The sequence below is a fragment of the Gavialis gangeticus genome, unplaced genomic scaffold (assembly GCF_001723915.1).
Source record: "Gavialis gangeticus isolate Ggan-Ray unplaced genomic scaffold, GavGan_comp1, whole genome shotgun sequence".
Taxonomy (NCBI): Eukaryota; Metazoa; Chordata; order Crocodylia; family Gavialidae; genus Gavialis; species Gavialis gangeticus.
The window spans coordinates 54,621,177-54,647,299 of record NW_017729031.1 but is presented as its reverse complement, the minus strand read 5'-3'; the positions used below and the strand labels follow the sequence as shown (position 1 = coordinate 54,647,299).

The following is a 26,123-nucleotide window of genomic DNA, read 5'->3' as shown; positions in this document are numbered from 1 at the left end:
GGGCATCAGACAGCCCTTGACCACTGCCCCCTGACTACCTGCACCCCCTCTGCCCCCAGCTCCCCACAATATCTGCCCCTTCCAACATATTCACCACAGTCTCTGCCCTTCCCTTCCTCTCCCACCTTACTATAAGATGCTGCGCAGCCTCTATTCTCTCCCCAGAGCCCAGCATGTGGAAGCACTGCCTTTACTGGGCCATGCAGGAGTATCAATGCTGCTGATTGTCTGGGCAGGGGATGGAATTTCCACATCCGCCATGCCTGGGAGGGAATCCAGCCACAGCCAAGCTGTGCCTAACAGTAACGGGGGAAGGGGGCAGGGGGGAGGGCAAAAGCTGCAGAGGGCAAGCAGGGGGGCAGGGGTAGGAGACTGCTATAGGACTGGCTGTAGTCTCAACCCGGGCTCAGGGTAGGGTGACCACCTGTCCCTAATTGGGCAGGACAGTCCCAAGACATGCATATCAGTCCTGGTCCTAGGCAGAATGACTCCAGGATAGCATTTGTCCTGGATTTTGCCATTCAGTGAGGAGATGATGACAGAGGGAGTAAGCATGGTGTCCAGCTGTGATGGTAACAGCAGCCAGGAGGACTTGGAGGCTGCGGTAACTGGGGCCAGGGCCAGCTGGGTGCGGAGGGTGCCCCCTGGGGTGGGGGCTGTGGCACTACCTGTCCCCAGCCAGCAGGACACTGACTCCCGCCCTACCCCACCCCACTCCTGTGGTGCCAGAGAGGAGTCCCGCTGTCTACCTGCCCTGTGTGTGCTCGGACAGGGGCTACAAGAGACCTGTTCCCCAGGGCAGGTAGTAGCAGTAACAGTGCGAGGGGGAGGGGATGAGCTCTCCTCCAGAGGCTTGGGGCAGGCAGCAGGACTCTACCACATGACCCCTCCTGCCTAGCTGCTGGCCTCATGTATCCTGTTTTTGCATTTTGAAGAGGTGGTCGCCGTAGCTCAGGTCCAGAGTCAGACCTGCAACAGCTCCTCCCCCCGCCCTCAGCTTTGTACACAAATCTGAGATAAGGGGCTTTTTTCCCCTTTGTGAGGGTAGGGGGCAGAGAGACCTCATATTAAATTTGAGTTAATTGTAATTTTTTTCAAGTTGATGGGATCATTTAATAAGAATGCTAGAGAAGTTTCCTTCCTTTTACTTTCCTATGTTTACTAGAGTCCTATGCTTATCAGTGTGTAATTTATACTTAGCAGCATACTTGGAAAGATTTAACTGAGAACATAACTTGTAATACAAAACAACTCTTTCTTGTTGCTTTTTTGGTAGTCCCATGACAATTTCACAGTATATAAAAGGGGACAGTTGTATTATGAAAATGGATTGGTTGACACTTGTACAGTATGGGGAAATGCAAATTATTATATCATTATCAATTTTATTAATATTAAATTGAAAATGTACAGCGAGTCTCCAAGTACTATTGTGAATTACAGAAGCGTTACGTTGGTTTACTTCTGCTTTTTTTCCTCACTGTGCATCTATAAGATGGGCAGTTTAGCTTCATATTAAGCCAGAAAAAAAATCGCGTTGTTAGGTTTTCCTACAAAGAATTTAAGAAAACTTAACTGGATGGTCATAGTGATATGTGATCTTTGAATTCATAATTTAAACAATCTTGCAAGATATTTTTTCTAGTATGTGGATACAGACTAGGCTTCAGTTTATAAGTACTGCTTGGCTTAAAATACCTGCATTTGATAGATTAATGGTCACAATATGCCATGTACTGGACATGTTTCTCTACAAGTGTTTTGACTGTCTTGGATGTATAAATATTGAAAGTGATTATTAGAAATAATGTTGAATTAGAATGGTCCTAATCAACTAGTGTGAAAATTGCTAGGTAGATGCTGATTTATTTATTTATTTTCAATAACTGGTTTTATTTCTGTGTGGCATGATTGGAATTCCATCACTTCAGTGTATTCTTTCCTTTACATTTCACTCTGCATATACTCCCAGCAAATGTGACCACCTTGCATCTTGCTCTCATTGCCCTCATTCTGTTGGTCTTGCCCACTCTTGATAAATGATACACACATTTATATATTTAAACATATATTTTAAATTTAAAATACACAGATACCTTCCTCCAAAGAGGTGACAAGAGGACAAGAATAATAATTTTATGATTTTATAAAGCTATATATATTGCTAATGGATTACATAATACTCATCTGTTCATGGACTATTTCAGCAATTGGTGTCTGCTTCTTTAGACTGTTACATGTGAGGTCACACACTAATGAGGCTGGTATCAGAACAACTAAACTTTAATAAAAATAAATAGGGAGAAAAGTGTTGAGTCATCAGTAACCAACTGAACAAGCAACTACTCTGCTGTTCTGATTATAAGTCTACCTTTTTTCCTTCAAAAGAACCATAAAGATCGCACTTGACTTTATACTTTGGGTTGACCTGTGATTTGGCTCCCTGCTGTCTTCTTGCTGTGTCTGCAGTATTTTAGTGCATACAGTTAAAAATAGTAAGTCAGAAAAGTTTTCAGTGCAGTTCTTATTTTAGTATTTTTAGTACATTTAAACCTTTGGTTCCTTACCATGGTTATTTCATTGTCCTCTGAGATTTTTTGTAAGGGCAATAGCAATTCAGGTTCTTCATCTGTAGTTACTGATTTTTATATCCAGGAAAAATCTTTCAAGTTCAGTTTTCCTAAAATTGTTAGAAAATATGGGGTTGATTTTTATATATAGGTTTGACTTAAAAACAAAGCAGTATATCTCACTTAAACCATTCATTCCTGTGTCAGTCATGGTTGTAATAGAAGTTCTTGAGATTGAGGGGTGTTAAATCCCAATCACAGACATGGAAAGGACTTCTATAAAATCATGATTCACATTTATAATGCTTTCAAGTCTGTTGATTCAAACTCCCTGCATTGATCACTGTAACTGTCTACTGCATAGATGATAAACATTAGATAATTAGATGACAGATGATAGTTTGAATCGTGTTTAAAATTAAACATGCAATAAAGCTTGGTTTTGATTATTTGACTGAAAGTTCAAGCAAATATATATACTAAGGTTTTACCTTTCATTTTTCTTTTCTGAGATTACCAAAACTGTTGTGTTTTCCCTTGAGGCTAAAACAAATAAAGTCTCACATGGTGAAGAAAGTGGCTGGAACTTACAGCTATCTGGGCTGCTGACTTCCCTCTTACAGTAGGTGTTTAACACAAAATGAAAGGATTCTTCATGAACTGTCTGTGAGCTGATCTGGATTGTATCACTTCTGATTGGAATGTACAAGTTTAAGATTCTTTTCCAACTGTGCCATCTCATGCAAAGACCACAAGGACAGGCATACTCTGTAACCATAGACTGGTTTTAGTTAAATGCACAAGCTAATGTTAAGAACACAGCTGAAAAACTTCCCTATCTTATGTCATTTCAGCCTTCCTGTTCTCACATATTTTCAATTTTTTCTATAGCCCAGTAAGTCTCAACCAGGGTGCCATATGCAGTGTCTATTCCAGGACCTGTACTGCATGCAGTACCTATATAGGGCCAGTCTAGGATCCTCTGAGCATGCTGGATCATGCACCTGCTGCATCCAATCCAGGACTGTGTTGCATGTAGCACCCATTCTGGTCTACACATGTGGTGCAGTCTCCAAACAGCCAGAATAGATTATCTGGAACCAGTATGGGGAGAGGGAAGGTCTGTGGGTCCCCTACATGCTGGTACCTGCTCTATCTGGTTTGGGACCTGCACAGTACATGGTGCCCACCCTGGACTGCCTGGAGCAGGCACTGCATGCAGTGGGGAAGTAAGGTCCACGGGCCTAAATTGGACCTTGGGACCAGATCATTTAACCAGCGCACACCACTTGTGGTCCCACGCCACTCATGTGACCTGCAGTGCCTATTGAGTTTGACACCCTTGCTATACATGGAAAATAAAAAATGTGTTATAATTAGATTCTGTATATCAAGGTGTCACACTCATCCAGCTCCATATGCTAGATGAGCATTCTGAAGCCAATCTGCAGGCCAGACCAGGACTGATACCACCCCTGCCTCCCCCCACTGTGGAACAGCAGTACCAAGTCCAGCTTGTGCGCTGCCCACAGTGCACACTGTGCTGGCCCTGGGGGCTGGTGTGCACTCTGGGTGCTGCAGGCAGCACAGAGTGCCAGTCTGGGGGGCTGCATGCAGCCTACAGCAGCATGCAGCACTGGGTCCTGCCCGTGTACCACACTGCTGGAAATGGAGCCTGCACATAAAGCTGGGTGGTGAAGCACCTTGTAGAGCACATGCCCCATACTGTATGCAGTGCACATGGCTGATCCAGTCCTGTATACCATGGGCAGCGCATGCCAGCCCTGGGGCCAGCATGGGACACGCTGCCCACAGGGGCGTGTGTTAGACCTGGCACTATACACAGCACAGTGGGTCTGAGGTACAGTGTGCATGGTGCAGGGTCCAGCCCATGCACCCCACACAATATGTGGGACCAGAGCCAAGCCATGTGTACATCTCTGCTATCCATGGAAAATCTGTTGGAGGGTTGGCTTGAATTCAGTCCTCACCCCCATCCTGCTGCAGTTGGGAAGGCAGAAGCGTGCGGGGGAAGGGCAAGCTGTGGTGGGGATAGGTGGCTTGACCCTTGCTTCTGTCCACTCGCCCCTTGTCTCCCTGGCCAGTTGTCCCTCCTCCCCTCTCACTTATCCTATACAGCAACTCTGGCTCCAGGTGAAATGGGGTGCTGTTCAATTCACAACAATTATGAAGGGGTACATTGAGTGTAAAAAATGTGAAAATCACTGCTGTAGTCCTCTGAAAAATATCTAGTTGAATGCAGACTAGTACAAGGTACTCATATATTCCCACTCAAAACAAAGCAAGCTGTTCAACAAGAACCTTCCAAAGTATTAAAAAAACAGTAATCTTATTTCTAAAATAAATGCATATAAATTCCTGGGGACAGAACAGCAATCAAGTTATGTTGATGTTGAGCTATACGTTAAACTTAGAGAGATGGTTGAATAAAAAACAACAATAAAAATATACTACTTCATAAAACTCCAGCATATTCTGCTGTTATCTTCAAGGCAGGGATTTATTACCATTTTTTTTGTTAAACTAGTGAATTAACTCCAGAAAATGCGATAAATTACTCTTCGGAATTGAGCGATAAACCTTAAAACCATGAATCAGTAGGGATTTTGAGAGTACTGCAGAAAGGGATATGAGGTGCCTCACTGCTTGACCTTCTGCCTGTTCAGTTAGAAACAATCCTCACCTTCTCTTTATCCCTTCCGCATTAGAAGATGAAAATATTTATTATTTTATTGTTGTTATTTTGTTATTGTTCTAGTGTATATTAGAAACCACAAATAAAGTAATCTCTGTATAACTTGTTGTTAGCAGCTGGAGGCACCCATTCAGTTCTAATAGTGAATGGTTTAAAATAAGCGAATGTTCTTAAGCTGTTAATTACAAAACAATACTTCATCAGCTAGAGAGGAAAGGAAAAGAGGTGACATGGGAATATGACCTATCAAAAGATATCCTTTCCTTAGTATTGTGGCCACTTCTAATAATGGTCTTGACCTTTTTAAAATAGGAGTAGCAATTTTATGTCTAAACTATTTTATTTGAAGCAAGCATTCTTTCATGTCGATTCCATCCACTATCTTTTTTTACATCAGAACAAACTTCTTGTGCAGCAAATGGTTTTATACAGACTTTGGCTCTCTTCCTTGCGCACTCTCACATGCCTTTGTGCGCCCCCGTTTCCACTCACACACCTGTGCACTCGCACTTACCCTCTCACGTCCTCTTGTGCACATGTGCTCATGTTCTCTTGCATTCTTGCTCACTCACTCTTTCCGGCTGGCTCTTTCTTGCTCACTCTTACACACTCTTTCTCGCTCACTCGTGCACGTGGTGCCTCGCTCATGTGCGCAGTGTCCTGCTTTTTCTCTCTCGCTCTTTCATGCACGCTCTCTCTCGTGCACACTGTTTCTCATGTGTGTTCTCGTGCTTTTTCTTGCTTTCTCATTTGTTCTTACTCTCTTGCTCATGCTCGTTCTTGTTCAAGCTTGCTCATTCTCTCATGCTTGCTCACTCTCTCATGTTTGCTTGCTCGTGCTTGCTCGCTCTTTATTGGCTCTTTTATTGGCTCTTTACGGTTAGTGAAAAGCCCAAGTTGAAATATGAGTGTTACTAGAGATTGTGATTTAGGTGGAGTGATTAGATCTATGTGTAGGGGAATTTGGTTACTACCAACTTTAAATAATTTTCCCATTTGTCCACATAATTTTTAAAAATAAAGGAAGGTGCTTAAAAGCCCCCACAAACGTACTAGATATTTTTTGAGCCTCTAGCATCCATTCAAAGACATTGAGCAACAACATACAACTAGCCACCACTTTTGGGGGATTTTTGATAGTGATGTCCTGCTCAGTTGTGCCTATATTCTAATTAGATTTTTATACTGTGTTCTGCAATATGGTATCTTTAGCATCTGTTTCTCAGCTTTGGTATTTTGTTTCTTTCCTGAAATTGTATTCTCTAAATAGGGTCTTCTTCTTTAGCAAATGTACATAGCTCCACATATACTGACTTTTGTTAGCATCTTCAGAAATATTTAGAGATGTTTAAACAGAATCCATGTGCAGTTCCTACATTATCTGCTTCTAAAGAGCATTTTAAATGGCTCAAAATATTTAGGTGGATAACTTCTGCAGCAATCCTTTGATTTAGTTTGGAGGTGATGTAGGGGGATGGTAGTGTGTGGGTAATTCAGTGATTCCATATACACTACCCAGGCTTTTGCACCCTAGAGAGGTCACTCCAGCCTCGCTTTATCTTTCAAGTGAGTATGTTCAGCAAGCTGATGTGTCACTCAGTGCAATTCTGTTATCTCATGAGATGGATGCTTACTGCCGGCACACTGGGACTATAGGATTTATATATTTTTAGGAGTTTCACTCCAAAGGACTAATACTAGGTTGGAAGAATCTCTAAGTTTGTCATGTATACCATAGGTATAGCAGCCTTTATGCAGACTGCATCATGGAGTTATATCAGAATAAGTCTTCAAAGAGCGTGTCAGTTCAATAAAATTAACTCTACTACAGGAGGGTAATAAAGACTAGTAAAAGACTTAAGTATATAAACATTAACTTGAAATAGTTGCTCCCAAAATGAATTAAAATTAGTTTCAGGCAGTACATATACCCCTGCATTCATTTGTTCATTACCCTTGATGGGGGACAAATGAACAAATTTAAGTAGAAAGTGCAGTAAATGACAGACTTTTAACAATTAATTTGTTTAGGTCAATAGTTCTCTCAGATATATGAATTATTTGCAGTTTATCTTCATTTATGAGCATTTCCTGGTGTCTATTCAGAGAAAGGAGCATGTGTACCTGCATGTTAGCTGTTCTTACCAATTTCTGTCACTAAATACTTTGTTATGAGCATCTCTGTATCTGCTGTGGTGAAATGAATTCACGAGAAAAGAAATTTCAGCATGTTGCTATTCTGTAACTAATGTGGCTGTGGCCATAAGGGTCATGCCAGGTTGTGGGTGGCCAGGTCTGGGGTTCCCTTCAGGTCTGTGAGGCTGACCGGGGCTGGGAGCAGTGCACAGTATCTAGGTACCAGGGAAGCAGAAGATCAGTCCAAGAAGCCAAGTCTGGAAGCTGGAGGATCAGGCAGAACACCAAGTCAGAGGGAGCTAGGCTGAGTAGCCAGGAGATCAAGCAGAGAACAGGTAGAATCATAAGCCGTAAGGAACAGAAAGGCAATCTGGGTGAATTCCTATTCATGCCCAGATACTTCCTTTTCTGGGTCAGGAGTATATATAGGAGGGAGTGGAGAGTCAGATGACCCTTCCCAGCCAATCTGGTGGCAGGGAGTGGCCATGGAGTTTTCCAGCCAGCTGTCTCTGGTCTGAAAAGTCAGCTGGGGAGGTGGCAGACCAGCCTGAGCAGTCATTCCTGGCAACCAAAGCCCTGGGTTCAAGACCATGGCAAAACAGTAACATTACTTGTATTATCCTAGTGAGACTTCCCTCACTATTGTACTTAGTTGTGCAGAGATTTGAACAGATGGTCATTGCATTTCACATAAAAAAGTAGCTGGATAATATCACTGCTACCCTTGACATATGTAGTTAGTCTATCTGAAGAAAATTTGGACCAAATTCCTGTGCCTTTTTGAGGATGCTTGCCTAATCTTTTTAAACATTACAGTTAAAACTCACACTATTGATTGTATCTATAATTTCCAACATACACATTGTTTTTTCTGGAGTGTCTTAAATGCTATACATGAAATCGATCAATCAATCAATCAATCAATCAATCTGCACCATCATTCTTTACAGAGCATGGTGTATGTGCCAATGAGTTCTTTGGCTGCTGAGTCTAATTAAATCCATGCAGAACAAAATAATAAGAATATAGACAGAAATATCAGTTTTATGGATCTGAAATGATATCTGTATAAGCTGTTAGGATGCAACTGTTAAAGCTGCATAGTCTGGGTTCATTTAGGCTAGGGACAGACATTACACAGAAACCAATTTAAGTGATCAGAAACTGGTTTAAATCTTTAACAGAACAGACATTCAGTGCACATTAACCAGTTTGAAAATGGCCAAAACCAGTTTGAGATACACCTGGTTGAATGCTGTACAGGCAGTCCTCGGACTTAAAACACAATTGGCTCCTGAAAACCACGTCTTAAGTTGAACTGTTGTAACTTGGAACCAATTTTCTCATAAGAAACAATGTTATAAATGGTGGATTGGTTCCTGAACCAAGGACCGATACCCTATTTTCACCAAAAATAACCCAGAATTTTGAACTCAGTCAATTATAGATGAGTAATATAGCTACATTAATACATTTATATTGTAAGTAGCAATCATATTGATTTGGAAGGACTTCTTTGAGGTGATTTTGCTAGACTTTTTGAAGGGCTCTTGGTTGGACTTTTTGAAGGATTCTTGGCAGGAGTCTTCTCAGGAGTCTTGGCTGCAGGCTTTTCTGGAGTGTTGTCTACTTTCTTAAAGAAAGTGTACAAGGCAGTTTGGACAGATGTTCTCCAGGGAGATGAGCGATGCAGCAAACTTATTCGTTGGCATGGCATCACACTGGATCAAGCATTGTAAAGTCGAAACTGATGCCATAAAGTTGAAACAGGGTGTCAATTTATAAATGTTGTAAGTGTGAAACATTATAACTCGAAATGTTGTAAGTCGATGACTGCCTGTATCAGACTTAACTGATTTGGGTCAAACCAGTTTATCCAGTGTCTGTCCCAGACCCCTTGCTGGTTTATATTAAATCAGATTCACCCAGTATCCTGGCATGCTCCCTGGGTTAGGCAAAGCTCTGTTCTCTGCTCCAGTGAACTGGGTTGACCGCTTCCCTCTGCTGTTTAGCCTAAGCAGTGGCAGGGTGTGGCCAGATGCTGACTGGCCATGGCCCGAGGCAAATTCCTCCCTCCATCCCCTCTCCCCTTTCTCCCCACCCCCTCCACTGGCAAACCCTGGGGTTTGCTGCTGTTTTTTCCAGCCCCAGCTGCACCTCTATGGCTTGCCTGCATCCAGGCAGGGATGGAGTTAATTCCTCCCTCTGTCCCCTCTCTGCCCCGGAACCCCTGGGGGTTTGGCTGCAGTCTCTTTGGCTTGGGATGGGATTAATTCCACAGCATGTCCCAAAGGGAGGCAGGGGGGAGAGGCAAGCTAGTCCCCTGTGTGCAGATCCAAGCCTTGCACCTGTGAGCCCAGAGCTAGGACCTGCAGGAACAGACTGAAAGATGGGAAGTGTTGGCAAAGACCTGATAATCATCACACATCCTGGAGATGTAGTTAAGGGAAGTTGCAGACAGATTCACCAAAGAATACAGAGAGCTACATACCTAAACAAAGTCTCTCTGAATGCCTGGCTGTACCCTCAGGATTAGTAAGACTAATGTTTATCTTCCTGGTTTACATTTTAAGTTAATCTAAGTTGTATATGCCGTATTTTACTAGGCAAAGGTTTTTGGTAGTTTCCTGTTGTATGCTTTGGAAATTGCTGTGTTCAGTATATGTTTGCTTCAGAGAAAGGACTTTTCCCCCATCCCCACTCCTCAGTCTGGCAGCAGCTCCCCTGTCCCTTCTGCCCCCCCATGTGCTGGTGGCTGGCATCCTGTGTGTTGTGCTAGCCCTGGCTGATGCCTGGCTATGCCCCCTCCACTCAAGCAGGGAGGGGTGAGCACCCTAGAGGACATCTCTTTCCACCCCTTTGGCAGTGGCTGGCATGCATGCTCTGGCGCCCCCCATCTTCTAGCTTGAGCCATTGCAGGCATGTGCCTGCATTTCCTGGTTTAACAGAGAATATCTGTCCAGTTATTAATCAGTTTAAGCTGTTCAGCTTAGACTAACCTACAAAGAATGAATCAATTCAGGCTTGGGCTTTTTGAATGTCTGTCCCTAGCCCTAATGTCTACCTCCCCTACCTGTCCTCCCCCACTGTTTTTCCCACTGCAGTGGTGGGGGGAGGAGAGGCATGAATTTAAGATGACCCCCGAAAAGTTAGATTCTATATGTAGATAACTGTAACAAATTTATAAATTTTCCATGTATAGAATCTAATTATTGTGGGGTTGCCTTCAATTTAGTTAGTTTGGATTCCGGTAAATAAACTACATCTGTTCACAGCCTTAGATAAACTGGATCTGTAAGAAATGTAATATGTACTAGCTACTTTCAGGTCTCTTTAATAGTTCTAAACAATAAACATGGGTGATGTTACTGTGAATTTTCAAAAGTAGTTAAACCATTTTTGGCCAGATTTTTAAAGCTGTTTAGGCACTCAGTAGGATTTCAGAAGCATTTAAGCACCTAAATCTCACTGAATCTATGGGAATTCAAGGCCTTTTTATATTCGTCAGGTGCTCAAATAGGTATAATATACCTATAAGAATTTAATGAAGGAGGAGACTCATTCCCAGAATTCTAAGTAGACTGTAGGGGACCACTGGAACAAAGAATTGTGTAAAGGCTGAAGGAACATCATGATGTGCTCAATTTTAATTTTTTAGTCTGGCCTAAACATAAGCAATTCAGGAACAGGCCCTAGCATAGAAGAAATATGAATAATTCCATGCGAGAAAAGGAGTACCCTTTGCTTTGCACTTTCATTTTATGTTTGAGACCAGACATCTAAAGCAGGTATTTTCAACCTTTTGGAATCAGTGTACCCCCGGCAGCCAGATGCGGATCAGTGTACCCCCAGCAGCCGGATGCTGGGGGGCGAAAGGAGAGGGTGTGAGGCTGAACTCAGTGGCAGCAGCTGCCACATGCAAGCTTCCCCCGCCTCCCGCATCTGGCTGGGTGGTTGTGGCAGCACGGGATAGTGCATGGCAGCGCTCTGTCCCTGCCTGCCCACGCTTACTTCCTTAGTACCCCCGGGGGTATGCGTACCCCTGGTGGACAACCCCTGATCTAAAGTAGTTGGAGGCATATGGACAAACATTTCTGATCACTCAGCATTCTCAGCACATTCTTCAGTTCTTTCCTGTCACACTCTGCACCCAAGCAATTTGACATTATCAACGTAGTCTATATTTGACTGTTAAATTAGTTACAAAGTTCTTCTATATCTTCTATCTTGCAGTACAAGTTTCCCTTTTTAAAATACATAATCTGTAGTACACTCTGAAGCAAATGATACATAGAAGACAACCAGTCCTGTATATTATTTGATCTGAGACTCTGAGCTCTTCTATGGATTTTCATTCTTTTCTCCCTTCCTGCTATGTGTATAAATAGCCAAATTTGTTCAATTGCCTGTTTGTACCCACAAAGCAGACATGTGTACACAGTCATGGTAATGTATGTGAAGGAGGCCCATGTTCCATATACATTTTTCCAAATTGATCAAGCTTTGTTTACCAAACACAAATATGTCATAGGACAAGCCATCAGGATTTCAGCTGTCCGAGTATACATAAAATATATATTAATTTTTTTCTTTATATAAAATGCAGCATCTCTAACTTAAATTATAGTAATATATCTTAGTAACTGAGACTATCAATCACATGATGGGATTTACTTTTGTGCCACGGCTATATTTTTAACATGAGAAGCTTTTTAATAAGGTACATTCTATTGAACTAATGAAAGTTATAAGAGATATTGTCTAAAATGTCTTCAGTAGATATTCTGGTTAATGCGACTGAAATAATTCTGTCAAACCATGCTTAGTATGACAAATGTTGTATGAGACTAATTTTGGTATTCATGCTTTTGATAAAGAACTTAATTTCATTTCTTGTAGAGATGGGGAAAACCACTATTTTTATACAGATTGAAAAATAGCAGTTATTTATAGTGCACAAGAGAACTTGCCTATTAATTAAAAGCAAATGAAAACAATTCAGGTTTTATAGTGTAATACACCAAGTAATGTGTTCTGTATCAGATGGTCCTATACCAGTTTTCAAATGAAAACCTTGGCAGATACAGTGAAAGGAACTAAAGCATTTTTTACTTTTTTTTTTCTTTTTTTTAAATTTTGCTGGTCTGCTTTTTACCAGCAACATCTCACGTTCACTGTCTTGGCTTACAACTCATTGACTTTTGTCTTTTAAAGAAAATATCAAAGAAATTTTTGGACAAACCGTTGTTCATCATCACATCCCCTTCAATTGGGACTGTGAGTTCATTCGACTGCACTTTGGACACAACAGGAAGAAGCATCTTAACTACTCAGAGTTCACTCAGTTTCTGCAGGTCAGTTGTTTATTTTGTCAGTGAAAAATTGTTCAGCATTGATGTAGCATGAGTAACAGAGATTATAAATGTTAGTTTTACTATATGTTGGATTAATTGGAACACCACTAAATTGTCACTGTACTGTACCATTTCTGTAAGTAGTGTACACTGTGCATTTTAATTGTATCCACTGTTCTGTGTAAAGGTAGGATTAATTGCATTGTCTTTTAAACTATCCCCTTCTTGTTGGTGTCAAATTAAATTGTGAGTTTCTAATCATGTTTTTGCTTTACTGCAAGAATAAAGCTAATTTCAGTGGGAGAGAGACTGGGTACTGACTGCCTCCAGTGGCTGTTACTCTGTAGCTTACCTTCCTACTTTATTATACTGCTTCATGTTGCTTTTAATTCAGTAAATTCTATCCTAATACTTACTATACATTTTCATATTAGCTAGAATTTCACACGCAACATAATTCCAGAGTTAGCTGATATTAATAAACTGTTTGAGGGATAAATCCCTATGCTGTAGTTTAGGATAAAGAAATGCTTCAGGCACTGAAAATATAATTTGATTAAGAAGGTTTCTGAAGTCAGTAGTGTGTATGGAAGATCTATTGCAAATTGGGCAATGAAATCTGTTTAATACAATCTCTTACAATTATTGTAGTTACAATGCCCTTTGAGAAAAACTTAAACTTAAGCTTTTCATATTGATTACCCTGAGGCATTGGTAGCACAAGCAGTAGACATTGTCTGACCCAGGCACAATTGCCAATGAATTATATTTTTATTGAGGGCCTAGAGAAAAGTGATGGATGACTTTTTTCTCTCCCAATGATGCTCCAATGTGGACTACATTAAGCTTCTATCTTGTCTCTTCTACTTTTCCTTTAAACAAGACTTTAGGGGCCAAAGAGATGTAATGTAGACTGGTTTCTTCATTATGCTAGTGACCCAGTGTTAAGAGTATATTCTCCTTTACCCCCTTTTCTTCCACCTACTCCTCAGGTAGATTTGGCTGTGGCATATTCAGCTAATTTAGCAAGCCAAATCCCAATCCCAATACCGGCAACCCCATTGCAATTTAAATTTAGGTTTGCCTGGATGATAACAGTAGATCTAGGAAGGAACCAGCTGCCTTGGTACAGTTGATGTGTGCCACAAAATTGTGCCTAATTTTTTATTGCTCTTGATTTAGAACTTTAGCATTAATTTGGATCTGTACTTGCTTAACAGCTGAAGATGAGGGTATGCTTTATCATCCCTGACTAGAAGAAGAGAGAATCTGTTTGTTTGTTGGATACAGAATTTAGTAGCATGACCCAGACCAATGTTTTCTGCAAGTTGCTTCTTCATGTTTAGATTAAACTATTTTTCAAGATAACTTTAAATGGCATAAAATTCAGTGGCAAGTTGTTAAGAAGTGCTTCTGTCAGTGGCACGCTCAACCTATATTCTGAAGATTTAACTATCTTCCAGGTTTTGAGGCTCTAGATTAAATTGTAGCGTTTAATTCTGAGTAGAGTATAAAATGACTTATCCATGAGATTGGCGTTGAGGGAGATCATTGAGTATATTTTGCTAACAGCCCTTTGATTTTAACCATGAGGAGATGGCAGATGTGGCACTGGGTCTTGAAATATGAAATGTGCTTCCCATTTTCTTTTAACAAAGCCTACATTTGTTGGCTATTCAGCCAGGTTTTTCTAACATAGAAAAGAGTATTTGATAAGCAGAAGTGGTATGGAGACATTACAGGTTTGATTTGGAGTTGGCAGGGATGGAATATTTTTCTTGTTTTATTAAACTATTGTGGGTTACAGTGGACAATAAATTGAATGAGCCAACAGTGTGCCCTTATTGCCAAGAAGGCTAATGGCATACTAGGCTGCATTAGTAGGAGTGTTGCCAGCAGATTGAGGGAAGTGATTATTTCCCTCTATTTGGCACTGGTGGGCACGTAAAAATGAGCATACACGTGCATTTGAATGGCAGTAACACTTTCTCGCTAGGAGGGTAGTAAAGCACTGGAACAGGCTGCCCAGATAGACTGTTGAATCTCCATCCATGGAGGTTTTTAAGACCCAGCTAGACACAGCCTTGGTTGGGATGATATAGCTGGGGATGGTGGTGGTTTGAGCAGGAGGTTGGATTAGATGACCTCCTGGGGTCCCTTCTGACCCTAATTTTCTATGGTTCTATGATTCTTTTGTAATTTCCGTTGCATAAAATGCACACATGCTCCTAGAGATGCAGCTGAAATCAGTGGGTGTAAGAGAATGAGCTCCTAATATGTTACTTCTAATCATCTTATTTTAGGAGCTACAGTTAGAACATGCAAGACAAGCCTTTGCCATAAAAGACAAAAATAAAAGTGGAACGATCACTGGATTGGACTTCAGTGATATCATGATTACCATTCGTTCACACATGCTCACTCCATTTGTGGAAGAAAACTTAGTATCAGTAAGTGTAAAGAAAAAATGTCTTTAATTTAACTGAGCTCTGTTTTATGTCTCTGTACCTTGTAACTCCTTATTTCCCTCTCTATTAGCAGTGCTGGTAATATAATGACATCCCTGAGAGAGAACTTGTATACAAACTGGTGATTTTGTGGAAGTAATATTAGTAAAGAGTTGTACTATGTGACTGGCAGCAAGATTATTTGTTGTTAGCAATTGAATGTTTTCTTTCTTTGTAAGTAAAGCCTTAACTGTGCCTTGAATTGCAATAGTTTTATGATAAAAAACACAAGGTGAACTGGATTTTTCAAAATCTTACTTATATGTAGCCCTGGTGGCCTTTAATGGGGCTACTGTGTAAGATGTGGGGGGGTTGTTTTGTTTTGTGGCATAATACTCAAGGCCCCATTTTGGCAAAGCTGTTAAACACATGAGAAGTCTCATTGAAATTGATGGGGACTACTACATGGTTAAAATTAAGCATGTATTTAAATTATTTGGTGGGGGGGAGGTCTTAACCTGGTAAAGATTTGTACTGAGTAATTACCTTACAATTTAAAATGAACACATCTTACTATAGACAATTAATTCCTTTACCTAAAATAAAACTGGCATAAATTTCACCACTGAAGAAATTATGTCATGTTCTATTAACAATGTTGGACAGCAGTCTAATTCTGTAGTCGCTTTCTGAAGATTTTAGTTGTTTCTTATCGTTCGTTTTGAATCAAAGACATTAATATATTGGCTATCTGCTGATGTTCTCATCCCTACTACTGCTTAAAAAAAATGAAAATTTGCAGTGGTAGAAGTATTTTATTTTTTGTATGTTTACAAGATGTGGACACTGGCTTGCAGTAAATATGTTTTTGGGTGACCAAGGGTTGCAGAGGTCTCATTAAAAACCTGAACTCATATTAGGGCTTGTTTTATCTTTCTGTTATTTATTTTCAAGGTAGCAGGTGGAAGTATTTCACACCAGGTCAGCTTCTCCTATTTCAATGCTTTTAATGCCCTGCTGAATAACATGGATCTTGTTAGAAAAATATACAGTATTATAGCAGGTACAAGGAAAGATACTGAAATCACAAAAGGTAAAATACATTTACTATTTCTTTATTAATTTTCAGATCAATAAAAGTTGATATTTAATACTGTGCATGGTCCAAGGCTAGTCAGAGGTGACTGTAACATTGAAGTTTAGTGTTGTTATCGGTGTTTCCATATTGATTCTGCATGTAGTTCTCCTGCATTGTTTTGGATTTCACAGGCCAGCAAGGATTTCCAGCTGTGTCATTATAGAGTGGAGCTTTCAGGGTTTGGGCAGAAGCTTTATCTGGTCCTGGTAGCTTGAGGGCATGGTTCTAATGTGTTTTCTCCTTGACATAGGGATGCCATATGGAGATACCTGAACTCTGTCTCATACCATAAGTAGTATAGTTACATTACAATGGTATTCTTCCAGACTAATTCATCTTGTTGAGCTGCAAGCTATACTAGTCACATTAGTGTGGTACTCAACCCAAGCCACGTTGCTTTCAGTACACGAGTAAAGTATTTCAGCATGCCACTGCATTGCATTCTGTGGACAAACCCTTTGAAAATATACAGCATGTGGGAAAATTATTTTAGCTTAAAAATCCATCATCAAAAGCTTCGCATTTCCTGTTAGTTGTTCCTCTGTGATACTGCAGTGACTGTTATTTCCCCAGTTTTAATAGTTGCTAACCATTTGGTGGCAACTAGGATTTTTGTCCACACAGCATTGCTGAAAGTTAACCATGTTTCTGTTTAGTGGCGTGAGCTGACCGGCCCTCTGTAGCCATTTTATAACAGTAATTTGCCTAGGTGGAGAGACCTGTTGGTCATAACACTGATAAAAAAATGTTATCTCGTCCTTTTTCCTCCCACTTTTGCATGCAGTATAACATTTCAGAGTAAATTGTACCGCCTAGGTTACTTTAACATTCTCTATTCTTAGAGGGTAGCATGGGATATCTACCCAGATTTTCTAATATGCAGTGATATCTGCCTGCTTTTGCCTATTTTTGTAGGTGTTGCTGCACAAATATGACCCGTGTACTCTCTGTTCTGAAAAAAAAATGTGAATGCTATTCAGCTAAATGATCAGAGGAGCATCATGATGTTACAAAAACAAGTATATCAATAGGTAGTTACACCCAGACTTGGGTAAAGGAGTGCTGTGGGAAGAAGGAACCCTGAAAAGATTGGTTCAGCTGTTTAATGAATTAAAACCATGTTCTATCATGATCTGCTTTTGCAGTAGCTTTGTTACAAAAAGAACTACAAATATTGTGTCCAATCTTGCTGGCCTTGCTTATATAAGAATTTTTGTGGACTTTAGTGGGAACTGCTTGCCATAAATGGGATTAGCCTTACTTTATGCTTCATACTATTTTGAAATAGATTTAGTACTATTTTGGTTGCTTTTGTTTCTTTTCTAGATGTTGTTCCTGAGTAGCCTGTCCAATGATAGCTCTTAATATTAGTAATGCATATTTGAAGTGAAAACTGAACTAGAATCAGTTAACTTGTTTCTTCCTGCTTCCAGAGGAATTTACCCAGTCTGCAATCAAATTTGGACAGGTTACACCACTGGAAATTGATATCCTCTACCAGCTTTCAGATTTATACAGTGCTACAGGGTAATTTTGTAACTATCATTTTAATTCTATTAATAGTAAGAATTATATTATTTCTGCTGTAACATTTATACTTACCCCAAAGTGGATCTGTTTCATTTTGTAGTGTTTCATTACTAATAATTAGCAGAATATGTGTTGCATAGTATAAATATGAATATCAAACATGTTCACTAGTCACAGGATAATTAGTATATCACAACATAAAGCATATTATTATGCTGATAATATAAACTTTAAGTAGAGGGGCTGTCTTGGGTAGAGCATCACATGTGAGATATATTATGAGGTATGGATGAGGTATGGAATGGCTACTCATTTAATAAACGCAGTTCTTGTGCTACCAGGTGCCAAGGACTCAATCCTAGATAGTGCTGAATTTTTTTCTCCCATTTATGGACAAGGAAAGTAGAAAAGGCTCATAATTCCCAGGACTGGATTTCTCTACAGTAGCTTCTAATCTATTTAGGGGGATATATTAATGGGGGAGGGGGCAAAGGAAAGAGGTAGTTGTTTGTTTTTCTGTCTAACAATGGTTTTATTTTTCTTGGTCTTTCCTAAAGGCGCTTGACTTTGGCAGATATTGACAGAATAGCACCTTTGGCGGAAGGTGCCTTGCCTTACAACATAGCAGAACTTCAGAGGCAGGTAGGTAGAAATAATAATAGCTATAATAAATTGTAAAAATGCTTATGTGAAAGTGTTTGTAAGACTGCTGAATACTTATTCATTAAAAATAACATTATTTTCTCCTGAAGGACTTCTTATATGGACCAGAATCTCTGATTCTGTATAAGCATGTACAGAAATCTATTCCTAGAAGGATGAAAGTTTAAAAAAAAAAAAAAAAAAGCAAAAATACCCTTTGTGAAACAAGTCTTTCATTGAATAGTTTTCTGACAAGATTTTGGGCTCTATACCGAAGGAAATTCTCAGTAATTTGAAATACCAGGTACTTAGATTTTTTACTTTTAAAACTATTTAAAAACATATCTGCTGATGCTTTGAAACATTTCTGGAAATCTCAGAGCTTTGTTTTATTTCTTTCAATTTCATATTAACCTTTACCATAATGTTGTAAACATAGCTATATGTACATTATGTTAACTCTTTACTCCATCTGACGCCTTTCTTTGCTCTTATAGAAATTTCACATACCTTAAATATAGGTGTCCTATATAGCATGTTAGGCTCAGACATTCATTTCTTTCATGTTTTGATATACAAGTGTTGATGTATATGTTAAATGAAATAGGCTTTCAGTAGCAGTCATTGGATGCTAAGGCCTTTTAAAAATATGATTCTTAAATTCCAAAGAAAAGATAGCTCACATTCTGAGATTCTTCATTGTGTTCTTATGTCAAGATATTTTTCAAGCTGTAATTAAATGACAATTCAAAATTGAGCTAACTGGCCTGAACCAGGATTTAGTTGAAGCTCAAGTGCTGCCAAAGCTAGAGCAAATAATACAGTGGGATTCTGCTGCTGCTACAAGTACATTATGCAGCTAGAATGTTTTTCAGTATGACATTCTTACTAACCTAAATCAGGAGGCATTAACTTGAGCTATCAACACTCAAGTTAACACTGCAGTGAAAACAGGCAACTGAAAGAGTTGCATTGAAAATTCAGAAAGGCATATGTGACGAGTTATGTGGTTATATAATTGGCCCCAAATTCAGTTATGAAAAAACAAAGAAAAGGATGCAGCACCTGATTATGTTATTGGTGTGGATTCTTTTATTTATGCTTTCAGTCTATAAAATCTTAATAAACTTAGTTCCATATAAAGCTGTACCATCTAAAGTAAGCCTTTAAGGAAGGTATTGTCTGAGTTTTATTTACCACATGGCTTACATCAAGTTAGCTGCTTTTGGAACAATGATTTGGGTTTTCTATGTTTGCTGGTATAGAGAAAACCAATCTTGTGAATTAAGAAGAATATATTAGAAGACTTTTTAGTATCCAGGGTAGATACTGAATACATATGAGGCGGGTACTGTCAAGTGAAAAATAAATGATTTCAGATACATGTTCCAGTGACAATTTTTTTTTATTAGCTTCTTCTCCAGGATGCAAACCTATATTCTGAGTGTCTGTCAGTCTAATGGCCATGTGATTTGCTATCTCTTGGAGGGGTGGGGGTGGAAACAGGAAAAAAAACTTTTCAGAAATCTCTTAACTTTTGGAAATATCAGGGATTTTAGAAAGCCCCTTGCCTCTTTTAGCTCACTTTGATTAAAAGCCCTGTGCATCTGAAATCCCTATGAGCAATTACATCCACAAGAGAGACTCTGGTAGTCTAAGATACTGTTGGAATGATGTTGTAGCCCTGATGGTCTAGGAAATATGCAAGAGGCAAAGATTTTTGTGGGTGATATCTTTTATTGGACCAACTGCATGGATGGGATACATTTAGACCAGTGACTAACAACCTTTTTAGACTCAAAGCACTCCACCAAAACTTTTTGAAACTTAGGAGTATTCCATTTTAAAAACTAATTAAATATATCATTCATGTTGTAATATAAACATTTTACTTAGTACTTAGTATGTAGTATTTGATTTGACATTGTAATTACATTCACCCCACCACACTGTGTACCACCTGCAGAGTCAGATTGGGAAGCAACTGTGGCAGGAGTGTATACTCTTGCCACAACCCTTGCTGGTCCAGCTGTGCATGGTGTCTCCCAGAAACAGAGGCACACAGGGCAGATGGAACCATCCAGTATGCTTCTGTTTCCAAGGGGTATGTCAGAGCTCAACTGAGAAGCGGCTGCAGGAGAAAGCTGCACCTGCCTACATTACATTACATATTCCATTTTTGTCACAGCTCTTTCTAGTCCACTTCTGCTGTTTCTCCTGAAAATTGAGGTGTATGGGACAGTTCTGCCTGTGGATAAATGCTACTTCATGAAGTAGAACTGCCCTGCATGCCTCTGTTTTGAGGAGGCATGTTGGAGCGGAATCAGGAAGAGCTGTAGCAGAAGTGGCACACTTGCCTGCTTGATACAGGCAGCTGTGCCTTTCTGCTGCAGCCACTTCTTAGCTTAGCTCCAACATGCCCCCTGAAAACAGAGGCACATGGGATAATATAACCTTGTCATGGTGGTGCTGGTGTTGTGGTATCCCCAGAAGGTTCTTGCAACACCCCAAGCTGCCACAGCACCACGGTTGAGAATCACCGACTTAGGCAAATTTCAAATACAATTCATTCTTCTTGAGGTCTGAGGAAAAAGCAGGCACAGCAAAGACTAAAAACAGTCTGTAGGGCTGTGTAATTGGAAAAGAGAGAAATTCCCAAGGGTAGCTGGCAAGGAAATCACAGAAAATTTGAAGTTTAAGTCTTGTATTGTTGAAGAAATCTTAAATCTACTGAACTGCTGTGACTGAGGTGTGGTCCCACAGGGGTTATTATAAAGTCTTGAACAGCATAAAATGTAAGGAAATTCTGTACATGAACTCTGTGACTTGTCGTATATTTTGGTGGGTTGAATAGGCTCTCCATGCTCAGTTTCTGGTGTGTTTGTCCTTGACTGCTCTGTCACATCCTTTTAAGTACACACATACTTAGGCTAATGAAGTAGGTGTCCAAAAATATTTGACCAGTAACTAGCTGTTTCATAGATTTTTGCATCAATCTGTTCAATCTTTTCCTCCCTTCTAGACTCCAGACAGATACTTGTCTGGACGGGTGAAAATGAAAACTTTGAAAAGTACTGGTCAACAATATGAAATTGCATTTTTAAGGTGCAGCTTTGAATTTTGGTTTTCATTAGTATCTTCATGGTGTTTCCCATCATACAGAATGTTTTAGAATGCTTTTTTCATTAGACAGAATGATTTCTGTAGCTTCCAATTGTTTGTGTGGCAGGTTCTTGCCCAAGGGCAGCTGTGATCCCACCTGGTGGCCGAGTGACTCCTGCAGGGCTCAGTCTCTATCACACCATTCCCTTAGTTGCTTTCCTGCTGCATGTTGTTCTTACTAGAGGTTGAATGAGGCAGGCTGCCCACGGGCCTTAGAGTGAGCCTTAGTCTATTTGCAGTGCTACTGATCTCTCCTGGATGCCCAACAGCTTTGATGCGACCCTTAAGCTCAGTGGGCACTCTCAGCTGACCTGTGCCTCTGCAGGGCCTCTGTAGTTTCAAGGGTTACATGCATCTCTGTGCCTCCCCACAGCACCCATAGGCTTCAGGGCTCCATTCCTCCCCTATACCATGCCCAAGCCTCATGGGTGTTCTCTCTCTTTGATATTAGCTATTTGTATACTCAGCCCCCTTGGGTTCTCGGACCTCTGGTCCTGCATGCAGCCCCTTCTCTGGGCTCAGTCTCAGTTTCCTCAACCCTCTTGTCTGGATCTCAGCCTTTTCCTAGGCTCCTGGATTTCTTACTGAGCCGCACTCTGTCTGTGGGCTTCTGGGTTACCGGTTCTCTAAGTAGGCCTTGAGCCTGTCACCTCAGGACTCGAGGCTAGACTACCAGTACAAGTTAAATAAACAAGAAGCATTGCACTCCTCTAGCAGACACCTCAAACTCTCTAGGGGTTTAACATAAAACAAAGGCCACTTGCTTGTAAAACCCAGTCTTTCTCTGCCCAGGGAGCTTGCCTCTGTTCCCAGGCTTGTAGAGTTGTTTAGCTAAATCCATGTCCCTTTAGGACCTCTGCTGCCAGAAGCTCCTTACTTCATGTTTGCTGGAGAGAGAGAATGCATGACTGGTTCAGGCTCTGGGCTTATCTAGCTCCAGCCTCTTTCGGTCAGGCGAGTCTCTCATTAGCCCCCTTTGCCACCTGCTAGTCGTCTTTCAGGCTGCTTACTCCTTTAAAGTAGCAGGCACACCCCACTTTGAAAAAGGAGTTTGGCAAAAAAAACATGCACCCACCTAGTAATAGTCCATTTCTACTACCTTGCCCCCTTTTGTCTCCCTTTCCTGACATGGTCTTGGCACAAAATATATTCTCCTTTAACCCTTCTACTCATGGAGTAAGGCTTTCTTCCAGCCTATTCTGTGTCTTTATTCTGGCTATTATTGTTTTCTAAATGCTCTTTACAAAGAGTAGTCATTTCCTTTCCTTGGTTTTCTTGAGAACAATCCTACGCTGGCAGAAGGAGACTGTATTTACTATATTTTCTCATGCACAGCACACCCCCAAATAAAACATGCACCTTGTTTTTGGAAAGCAGAATATATGGGGGTGGGGGAGATTTTTCTAGAGTTATGGCTGATTATGTGACATAAAGTAAGTCCTCCTGGAAATATTGAGGGTCCAGAAAGAATGGCTCCAGTAAGTTCCTAGTGCTCACTGTATCATCCAGACTGTTTCCTGGGATATCATGCTGCTTCTACATGCTATACAAGGTTAGGCCTCAGATCCTTGCAAGGGCAGGAGCAAGACTGTTAGCATTTTACTCTGAATTGTACTTGTATAAGTAGTGGTTTATACAAGTTCCTGTAAATAAAGTATTGTGTCAGTATCACAAGCGTCATCAAAATACTGCCAGTAGATCAGTTGCTGCTTTTGGGCACAACAGTGCTCAGTCAATAGCTATGGCTGTGAAGGGGTTATCATAGGACCACTGCATGGCATGAACAGTGTCTGCAGGCTTGCTTCTTTTATAGTGAGGAAAACTGCTTCCCTACTTAAAACTTGCATCCCAATTTTGCTGAATACTGGGGGGGGGAGGTGCATGTTGTATGTAAGAAAATATGGTAGATTTTCCACTTCTAGACTTTTTACTTAGTTTATCTTCCACAGCATAACACTGAGTATCTTAGACAAGAGAAAGAAGACCTTTCTTATTGGATTAGGCTATTGTGCCAAGGGAGCTATGCTTGGAAGGGAAAGTGGACTCTCTCCCTCTCTTCTCCCCTGAAAAATGAGAACAGTAACATAAGTCTCTATCTGTTTCTATAGACTTTGCATGAATGAATATTAGTCTGCTTTCAGCCATGTTTGCTGATGGGTTTTATCATCGTAGAAGATTTTTTTTTAAACTTAGCAGCTGAATATCATGGTGGTTACATTTGGATGACAGCTACAGTAATTTTCTGTTTATAAATATTCATGATCTGAAAGCTATAGCATTAATTATACTCATTTACATATCCATCTGAACATATAAGTGGATCACAAACTATAGTGAATATTCATTTAATGGGATAAAAGTGGCATTTTCTTCACAAGAATTTGAGTTTACCATCCGGTGATGTATTCATTAGGATTTAAGTCTTAGTATAATGCTTTGGTTTTGATGGGAGCTCTATGAAGCTCGCAGGGAAGAAAACCTCTTTAAAAGGCTAAAAAGAAGTAAGCATGCTAAGAACAGGAGAAAACTGTTAAGAGTTGAAAGGACTAGCTCTTTTCCATAACTTTTTGGCATTCACTAGAGTGGGTATCTTTCATCAGCGTGAATCTTGAGACACCTGTATGTTGGTGCTGGTGGTATTTTTTCAGTCTTGAACATTTAACTTAGTTCTTCTTGGATTAGCGGGAAAATTCTCCAGGTTTATCCACTTTCTTTCCCATTGTCCCTATAGAGAAAATATACTGAATATACTGCTGATGTTACATCAGAAGAAATACCTTTGGTTATATTTTTATGTTTTAAAAATGCTACATTAGTAAAAAAAACGTTTTGTGCTGCCTTCATTATGTTTTTGCCTGTTCTCTTTTAGTTTGTGTTCCAGTAGATTGCTTTGGAGAAGAAATTTGATGGCCATGTTTTAGCCTTATTTATTTATTTATTTATTTAAAATGAGAGAGAGCCTAGGTAAAAGGGTTTTTTTTAATTATATTTAAAAATCATTAAACTTTGCTTAATCTCATACATGTTTCTCCTGCATTGTGTCATTTATGAGCAGCATGAAGCTCTATTAAATTCAGTGAAGCAGTCTAGCAGCAACCCACGCAATGCAAGATCTAAGACATACTGGGTATGTTCAGTGAACATCTGCTATTTAATTTATATTAAAACCCAGTGAAGATCCACCCTCTTTTTGACTCAAAGCTGTGCCTCCCTTATGTTAGTATTGATCAGGGGCCCAGCAGTAAAAAGTGTTGTTGTTGGGATAGTTTGCACAAAGCAACTTTTAAAATCCCCCATAATAAAGTAAGTAAATTAGTGGGTACACTTGTACTTGGACTGTGTCATAGCTGTATTCTCTTTAAATTTGGCTCTGTTCCATTCATTTAACATTTAATAAAGTCAAATAAAGGAAAATATAACAGAATATATACACTTCAGATTTCTATATATGGAACATAATACCAATGCCAGTAGGGATATGTACATTGCCAATCCATGCTGCATTGCAATAGGTATTTCACTTTACAGTTTGGCAGTAAACTTAGCATAAGATTTTTGTTTATTCAGCTCAGCTCTGCCTTTGAGGTATTTAGGTTTCAGGTTCTATTGAAGCTGGGAGAAATTGAGAATGCTTAGCACCTCACAGGGTCAGATAGAAACATAGCAAAGATGATTTTGCATTTTGTTTATGTAATCTGTTTTTCCCATCAGTAAAACACTTTTCAAGTGCACTTGGTTTGTTCAGACCAGGAATACTGGAAAGGTAGTATTGTATGCAAGTTTTATTTGAAAATGCTGCCTGTTATTCCAAATGAAGTTACTCAGTACTTTTTCTTTTTGTCTTAGAGCTGCCATTTTATAGCAAATTCTTCCTTTAACTTTACAAAAGCTAATTTATAGGCTCCTTGATTTTTCCCACAGGACTTTCAAATGCTCATATCTGTCTTTTTTCCCATAGCAATCTTATGGAGATATGGGCAGGTCTATCTGGCTCCAGATAGCTGAGTCTGCTTACAGGTTCACTTTGGGCTCAATTGCTGGAGGTGAGTGACATGTCTATGTACTGTTTTCAAGCCTGGGTTAATGTAATATTATCCTGCTAGACTAACTAAGCTGTAAGGTGCATTCCATTGTTCTGAATGGCAAGAACTGGAGGGCTCTGTGAAGTGCTCTTTATTTATACCTGCGTTCGCAAAATATGACAGGACACTGATCTGGTACCTCTGGCTCCAGACAGTCTTGAGGGTGAAACATCCATCATGACATGGGCCTTCCAGAGACAGTATGGCACTCCAGTTAATTATACTTGATAAGTATACTAAATATGTAGGAAAAAAACTGGAGGAAAAGTGGGTGGAGAATTATTTTGCTGACTGTCGAAGAATTTTTCTTCTGTTGGGGGGGTGTGTGTGTGTGTGTGTGTGTGTG

The 26,123-nt window shown here is 40.0% G+C and overlaps 1 protein-coding gene across 5 annotated transcripts in view; it reads left to right on the top strand.

The window, feature by feature from the left end:
• Positions 1–26,123, top strand: part of SLC25A12 (solute carrier family 25 member 12) — a 112,182-nt gene that overhangs the window by 33,958 nt on the left and 52,101 nt on the right. For all 5 annotated transcript variants that reach the window (XM_019522864.1, XM_019522866.1, XM_019522865.1 and 2 more), the window contains 6 exons: positions 12,637–12,776; positions 15,080–15,226; positions 16,178–16,316; positions 17,795–17,888; positions 18,449–18,533; positions 25,654–25,738. In XM_019522864.1, the coding sequence (XP_019378409.1) occupies positions 12,637–12,776; positions 15,080–15,226; positions 16,178–16,316; positions 17,795–17,888; positions 18,449–18,533; positions 25,654–25,738 (690 nt within the window). The remainder of the gene's footprint in view (positions 1–12,636; positions 12,777–15,079; positions 15,227–16,177; positions 16,317–17,794; positions 17,889–18,448; positions 18,534–25,653; positions 25,739–26,123) is intronic.